The sequence below is a fragment of the Pogonomyrmex barbatus genome, unplaced genomic scaffold (genome assembly GCF_055798465.1).
Source record: "Pogonomyrmex barbatus isolate J1 unplaced genomic scaffold, ASM5579846v1 scaffold10, whole genome shotgun sequence".
NCBI classification, from domain to species: Eukaryota; Metazoa; Arthropoda; class Insecta; order Hymenoptera; family Formicidae; genus Pogonomyrmex; species Pogonomyrmex barbatus.
Window position 1 is genome coordinate 786724 of NW_028297099.1, and position 8089 is coordinate 794812.

At 37.5% G+C, this 8089-nt stretch overlaps 2 protein-coding genes across 2 annotated transcripts in view; both read right to left on the minus strand.

Annotated features, from left to right (window-relative positions):
- Nucleotides 1-1442: 1442 nt before the first annotated feature.
- LOC105433765 (uncharacterized) lies at nucleotides 1443-4271 on the minus strand. The gene is made up of 3 exons (XM_089070545.1): nucleotides 4077-4271; nucleotides 3392-3964; nucleotides 1443-3189 (listed from the first exon to the last, which is right to left on the minus strand). Exons 1-3 carry the CDS (start codon nucleotides 4269-4271, stop codon nucleotides 2113-2115), a joined length of 1845 nt encoding a protein of 614 aa, XP_088926671.1. The 3' UTR covers nucleotides 1443-2112.
- Nucleotides 4272-6194: 1923 nt separating this feature from the next.
- Nucleotides 6195-8089, minus strand: part of LOC148937850 (uncharacterized) — a 2188-nt gene continuing 293 nt past the window's right edge. The window contains exons 2-3 of the mRNA XM_089070546.1: nucleotides 7170-7419; nucleotides 6195-7123 (exon numbers count right to left, since the gene is read on the minus strand). Coding sequence (XP_088926672.1) covers nucleotides 6251-7123; nucleotides 7170-7419 — 1123 coding nt within the window. The 3' untranslated portion in view covers nucleotides 6195-6250. The remainder of the gene's footprint in view (nucleotides 7124-7169; nucleotides 7420-8089) is intronic.

The window sequence follows — 8089 nt, forward strand, 5'->3', positions numbered from 1 at the left end:
GCGAGAGTGTTTGTCTCTCTATATAAACTTGTGGTGTATACAGCAATATCGTCCGCAAATTGAACTGTTCGTATCCCCCTTCCTAACTCCTCAATGATATTCCTTCCTAGTGTATAGCGAGTACAGCAATGGACTCAACACAGCCCCGTGCGGCAGGCCTTTATGTACCCTTCTATCTACGGTCTCCTCCCCAGATACAATAAACTGAGTATACCTGACCCTGCTCCACGTGTACACAAATCTTACTATATCTCTGAGGCATCCTATCTCTTCTAGTTTCTCGATAAGGATGTTTAAGTCTACATTATCATAGGCCGCAGTTACATCCACGAATAACGCTGTGGTGTACTCTCCTCTGAAGAATCCATTCCTGATATCTGCAGTGATTTGAGTCAGGTTGTCCGCACAAAACTTTCCTCTCCTGAATCCGTTTTGATCCCTGGCTATTAAGTTATTCTTCTCTGCCCACCATACCAATCTCTCATTTACCATCCTTTCCATGACTTTACATATGCAGGACGTCAAAGCTATCGGCCTGACTTTTTCCTGCCCTGGTTTATCTATGAAGACTTGATATTCCTGCCAGCTTCTTGGTAGCACATTCCCCTTCCATATTTCATTAAGTACCGTCAGCATTTCTTGCTGTATCCTGTTTGGTAATAATTTAATCATGTCGTACTCGATCCATCTCTTCCCGGTGATGTATTTTTTCTTATCATGCTTAATGCTCTTTTCCATTCCGCTGTTGTGAATCTTTCCTTCCATTCTAGTCTCTCCTCTCTGTTCCTCTCTAATTTCCATCGGTGGATTTTCCACAGATGGGGGAGCAAGTTTTTCTATCATTTCTCTTATACATTCCTCTCTGTTCTTACTTTTCCATTTATTCCATTCTATCTTTGCCCTATAGTTCTTGAATATCCTCATCGTGTTCCATACATAATTCATACTTATATTCTTGTTAATTGATTTACAGAATGATTCGAAGTCTTGTGACTTTTTTGTTTTGACCACTTTTCTTGCAATAGCTCTGCACCTCTTATATTCGATGTATGCATGCATGGTTCCCTTTCTAATAAACCTCTTCTGTGCTTTCTTTCTATTTCTTATCGCTTCTTCACATTCCCCGTCCCACCATTTAGCTGGGAGAAATCTTTTTCTTTCTATTCTGTTATTTTTGTATCCTTTCTCCTTGCCTCTCCTCTTCTCCTTGGGGTGATCTCTTCTATAGCCATTTTCATGCTTTCACATAGTAAATTATATCTTATCCGTATGTCCCTATTTCCTGAACCCAACTTTAACTCTTTCCTTGCCTTTTCCCAGATTTCTGTAGCCTTTCTTCTATAATCTTCCCATTTCGTTTTTCTTGATGAAATTCTGTTTGTCTTTTTGATGTAATTTGTGATTTCAAAGTCCATCTTCATTATTATTGGATAGTGGTCCGACCTCCACTGATAAAATAGCAACTTAATTATTTTGTAAAAGAAAAATTACTTTAGGTAAAAATTTTCGTAATGGCCTTTCTTATAAAACAACGATAATAAAATGTATAACAAATAAAATAAAATAAAATTAAATTAAATTAAAATGTAAATAAAATAAAATAATCTGAAAGTATAAAAGTTTAAAAAATTTAAAAACAAAAGCAGTTAAGTATCAAATTCTGCAGTGCTTACTGAGAATATCAGTCTTATGGATTGACTATAATTCTAATTGTACTATGAAACGTAACGATTATGAACTACCTTATTACTAATCTTATTGTCTAATAATCTTTAAAAATTAACTGTTGTATTTTGTAGAAGATCTAAGTTTTCTAATCTTGTTATAAACTATATAAAAACAATAAACGATTCTTAGTTTAACTCTTAGATTCTAACTTAATGCTATGATATGACTTTTGAACTATTCATTATCCTTCCAAAAATCCTGTCTCATTTTTTCTACTATCCTGTTTTCTCTATATTTTCTTTCTTCTCTGTATATCCTGTTTCTATCTCGTATAATGTCCTTCTGGTGTTGTTCTTTATCTTGCTCTCTGTTCGTCTGGTCTCCTTCCCAACCCTTGTCTTGTTTAAGCTCATCAAGTGCCTGTTCCAAAAGGGATTTCAAATCTCAATCCTTTTCCACTGCCACCAACAGTCTGGCTATGAATTCCTTTCTTTTTTCATTTTCTGTAATCAATGTCTTCCCTATTGAGTAGCCCTCCTGTTCGTTGCTAGGGAAGTTTGTCAAATTTCCTTCCTTCTCGTGTATTAATGCAATTCCTCTCTTTTCCTTCGTAATTTCCCCCTCTCTCGTGTCGAACTGTGCATAGTAATTGGTCCTCATAACAGGTACCTTTGTCCTTCTTCTCCCGTCCTCCCTCTTCTTTTCCCGTCTTAAGAACCCGAAATTGTTAGGTGAATAGTATAGTAGGTCATCGCTGCTTGTATCATCTGCATCTCCCGTTTCCCCTTCCATTCCTTTTCCTTTTCTGTTATTTTCTTTACCTATCACTTTATCTCTGTACAGGGGTTTCTGCCTCTGATTCGCCCTCTGTCCTGGTCTGCTAAGAAGTGGCCAATTATTTGGTTTTTCATACCTATCATAGACCTTTGTTGGACCTTCCTCGCTACCTTCCAGGATTTCGATGGCTTCCTTATACGAAGCATTATTGTATGCCATCACTTTTTTAATCCTTTGATTTCTTTCATAAACATCGCATTTCCTGTCTGTAGATTTATGACCCTCTCCACAATTGCGACACTTTGTTGGTTTGTCGCAATGGCCGTGTGCTTTTTCACCGCAGTTGATGCAACATTCTTCGCTCTTGCAATGTATTTTTCTGTGACCGTATCTGAAGCACTTATAACATTGCATTACTGGGGCCACATATGGTCTTATTCTTAGTACGGCTAAATCGTTGAAGAAACTTATCTTGTCCCTGGGCTGATTTCCCTTAAAAGTAATTATCACCGAATCAACCGGCTCGTATTTTACCTTATTCTCCTCCTTGTTCCATCTTCTTCTCATCATTCTTTCTATTCTTACGACATCCTCTGGTTTTGTGAGTAAATCGTAGAAGTCCATGATTGAGTCCAAGTATAGCGGTACAACACCTTTGAAGCAAATGTCCCGGTCTTCTATTCCCGCTCTGTATCCGTCTTTTTCTTTGTCTTCGTTAATCTTCTTAATAGCACTGTTCGCTGTCTATTGGATTTAAAAAAAACAATGTAGCCATCTTAAATCCATTCATCATTATACGTTTAGGGTATATTCTTTTATCTTTTAGCATGTGCATAATCTTAAAATAGTTGCTACCTTTTTTGGTTGTGCTTGCTCTTTCCGTTATCCTAAGTGTGACTTTGTAGTTGCTTCCGAAATTTTCTTCGAATTCCAGTCTCCTACTAACCTTAGACACATCAATCTCGCTAATGTGCTTGAGCACACCATCCTCCCTCACGTATGCTTCCCTCTTTCTTTGCTCATTACTCGTTGCCATATTGTTCGTATTATTTGTCTGTTGTATTTCGCTACTACTTACTGACTGCGAGCCTTTGTTACAGCCCGCCGATGGTAACGTGTCTCCTTCCCCCTCCGTTTCCATTTCTTCTTCCGATTGGTCCTCTCCTATATCACGTGTCTTCGAGCCATTCGGGTTGTTAGTTTCTCCCGCGCACTTCTCAGTCTGTGAAAATTGTTTTCTTGCCTTCTTCTTTTTTCTTTCTACAATTTTCCATTCTTTGTTCTCATTCTCAGTGTTCGTCGCATCTATCATCAATTGATCCAACGTGTCTTCCGTCGCTGGCCTTTTTCCTTTGTTACTTTCTTCATTCATTTCCACGTTTAATCTTGCTTCGAGCCTCTTTATTGTCCTCTTTAGTGTCTCATTCTCTCTCAGTGTCAAGCTTATACTTTCCCTTCTCTCCTCTCGCCGCCCCTCTCCCGGGGGCTCCTCGCAATCCTTTATTTCTTCTATATTGCCCTATTGATGTTCCCGTTCCTTAATATATCCTACTATTGCACGTCAATCTATACCTATTTAGCTCTGAAAAGAGCTGATTTACCTATTCCGAGGGTTTCTAACACTAAAAAACCGCCAGACACCACTCGAACACGTCCGCACCACTCGAACCGCCCTCTCCCCTTTTCAAAACTTTACCTATGCATGATGCCAAGGCTATCGGTCTGACTTTTTCCTGTCCTGGTTTGTCTATGAAGATCACTTGATATTCTTGCCAACTTCTTGGTAGCATATTCCCCTTCCATATTTCGTTAAGTACCATCAGCATTTCTTGTTATATCCCGATTGGTAATAATTTGACCATGTCATACTCGATACCATCTCTTCCCGGTGATGTATTCTTTCTTATCATGCTTAATGGTCTTTTCCATTCCGCTGTTGTGAATCTTTCCTTCCATCCTAGTCTCTCCTCCTGTTCCTCTCTAATTTCCATCGGTGGATTCTCCACGGACGGGGGAGCCAGTTTTTCTATCATTTCTCTTATACATTCCTCTCTGTTCCTACTTTTCTATTTATTCCATTCTATCTTTGCCCTACAGTTCTTGAATATCCTCATCGTGTTCCATACATAATTCATACTTATATTCTTGTTAATTGATTTACAGAATGATTCGAAGTCTTGTGTCTTTTTTGATTTGATCACTTTTCTCGCCACAGTTCTGCACCTCTTATATTCAATGTATGCATGCATGGTTCCCTTTCTGATAAACCTCTTTTGTGCTTTCTTTCTATTTCTTATCGCTTCTTCACATTCCCCGTCCCACCATTTAACTGGGAGGGATCTTTTTCTTTTTATTTTATTATTTTTGTATCCTTTCTCCTTGCCTCTTCTCCTTGGAGTGATCTCTTCTATAGCCATTTTCATGCTTTCACATAATAAATTGTATCTTATCCGTATGTCCCTATCTCCTGAATCCAACCTTAACTCTTTCCTTTTCCCAGATTTCCGTAACCTTTCTTCTATAATTATCCCATTTCGTTTTTCTTGATGAAATTCTGTTTGTCTTTTTGATTTTAATTTGTGATTTCAAAATCCATCTCCATTATTATTGGATAGTGGTCCGAACCCCACGAGTCCAGCAATTGATATGTTCTTATATTGTCTAGATTCTCCGATGATTCTAGTATTAAGTCTAGATTGTTAGAGATTTGATCTACCATTCCCATTCTGGATTTTATATCTTCGTTATAACATACCAAATCCTTTTCATTCATTATCTCACTCATATTTTCACCATTTCTATCTGTATCTCCGCAGTAGTTCCATATAGTATTATGTGCGTTAAAGTCTCCAACATAATATGTTTTATGTGTATTTCCGTTGTTAGTGAGTATCTTCCGCCATATGGGTTTGTCCAATCTAGTACCTGATCTCCTATATACCGCGACTATGTTAACTTTTCCTGAAACATTCTTTATCGTAATACCTAACCTTTCTACTGACTCGTGTATATCCTCTTGGCACTTTAGAACCTCAAATTCTAGTCTGTTGTGTATCACAATAGCTATTCCTCCCTTATTATCAAGGTTATTCGATCGATATGTTTTATATCCTGAAAAATAGATTGGAACATTTTTTGGCTGTTTAGTTTCAGTTATAACCGCGATGTCATAATTTCTTATTCTCATGGCCAATTCTTCTTTTTTATTTCTAATCCCTCTACAGTTCCATAATAATATTGTAACTGGGGCCATTGTGTATAGATAAGATAAAGTAATTAGTTAGATACTTTTATAAAAGAATTTGCTATAGGTATATAAAAATTTTCGTAATGGCCTTTCTTGTAAAACAACGAAAATAAAATAAAATAAAATAAAGAAAATAAAAAGCAACTAGAAGTAAATCATAACCAAAAATGCTAAAAGCTGATGTATTATAACCCTACTTATATTATTCCTTCATCAGTCTTATAAGTTGGCTGTAATTCTATTAATACTGAGAAACATAACGATTATGAACTATTCACTTTTCTTCTTGTTATTCTTATTGTCTAATATTCACTTAGTTTTAACTATTATATTTTATGCATAATCTAAATCTTACTAATCTTATATTAAACTATAAAATAACGATAAACGGATCTTAATCTAAGTCTTGGATTTTAACTTAAATACTATAATATATCTATTAGTCTATTCGTTGTCCTTCCAAAAATCCTGTCTCATTTTCTCTACTATTCTATTCTTTCTATATTTTCTTTCTTCCCTGTATATCCTATTTCTATCCCATTGGATATCCTTCTGGTGTTATTCCTTGTCTTGCTCTCTGTTCATCTGATCTCCATCCCAACCTTTGTCTCGTCTAAGCTCGTCTAATGCCTGATCCAAGAAGGATTTCAAATCCCAGTCCTTCTCCACTGCAACCAACAATCTGGCTATAAATTCCTTTCTTTTTTCATTCTCTGTAATCAATGCCTTCTCTGTTGAATATCCTTCCTGGTCTTTGTCAGCTAAGTTTCCTTCCTTATCCTGTATTAGTGCGAGTCCTCTCTTTCCCTTGGTGATTTCTCCTTCTCTTGTATTAAACTGTGCATAGTAGTTAGTTCTCGTTGTAGGTGCCTTTGTTCTCCTTCCTCCATCCTCTCTCTTCTTTTCCTGCCTTATAAACCCAGAGTTGTCGGGAGAAAGATAGGGCGGGTCATCGCTACTTGTATCGTCAGCATTCCTTGCTTCTTCCTTCTTTCCTTTTCCTTTTCGACTGTTTACTTTACCAATCACTTTATCTCTGTATAGAGGTTTCTGCCTCTGACTCGTCTTCTGTCCTAGTTTATTAAGGAGCGGCCAACCAACGTTGTTCGGTTTTTCGTACCTGTCATAAACTTCCATAGGACCTTCCTCACTACCTTCTAGAATTTCAATAGCTTCTCTATATGAAGCATTGTTATAAGCCATCACTTTCTTGATCCTTTGATTTCTCTCATATACATCACACCTCCTGTCTGTAGATTTGTGACTCTCACCGCAGTTGCGACACTTCGTTGGTTCGTCGCAGTGTCCATGCGCTCTTTCATCACAGTTGATACAGCATTCTTCATTCTTACAATGTACCTTTCTATGGCCATACCTGAAGCACTTGTAACACTGCATTACTGGGATCACGTATTTCTCCCGCGCTCTTCTCTGTCTTTGGAATTTGTTTCCTTGCCTTTTTCTTCTTTCTTTCTACCATTTTCCAATCTTCATTCTCGTTCTCAGTGTTCGTCGTATCGAGCATCAATTGATCCAGCGTATCTTCCGTCGCTGATCTTTTTCCTTTGTTGCTTTCTTTGTTCATTTCTACGTTTAATCTTGCTTCAAGCCTCCTTATTGTCTTCTTTAATGTTTCATTCTCTGTAAGTGTCAGGCTTATGCTTTCCCTTCTCTCCTCTCGCTCCCCCTCTCCCGGGGGCTCCTCGTAATCCTTTAGTTTTTCTATACTGCCTTAATAATACCTGTTCCTTAATAAATCCTACTATTGCACGTCTATCTAATCCTATTGAGCTCTGAAAAGAGCTGATTTACATAATCCGAGGGTTTCTAACACTAAAAAACCGCCAGACATCACTCGCACACGTCCGCACCATTCGAACCGCCCTCTATCTCACATCAGTGAGATCGATGTGTCCAAGGTTAGTAGGAGGCTGGAATTTGAAGAAAATTTCGGAAGCAACTACAAGGTTACGCTCAGGATAACGGAAAGAGCAGGTACAGTCAAAAAAGGCAGCAATTATTTTAAGATTTATATATGTTAAAAGATAAAAGAATTTATCCTAAACGCATAATGATGAACGGGTTTAAGACGGCTATATTATATTTTTTAAATCTAATAGACGCTAACAGTGCAATTAAGAAGATCAACGAAGACAAAGAAAAAGATGAATACAGCGCGGGAATAGAAGACCGGGACACGTGCTTCAGAGGCGTTGTTCCGTTATATCTAGATTCAATCATGGATTTTTACAGTTTGCTCACCAAACCCGAGGATGTCGTAAAAATCGAAAGAATGATGAGAAAAAAATGGAACAAGGAAGAAAATAAGATAGAATTTGAGCCGGTTGACTCGGTGATAATTACATTTAAAGGAAATCAGCCTAGAGATAAGATAAG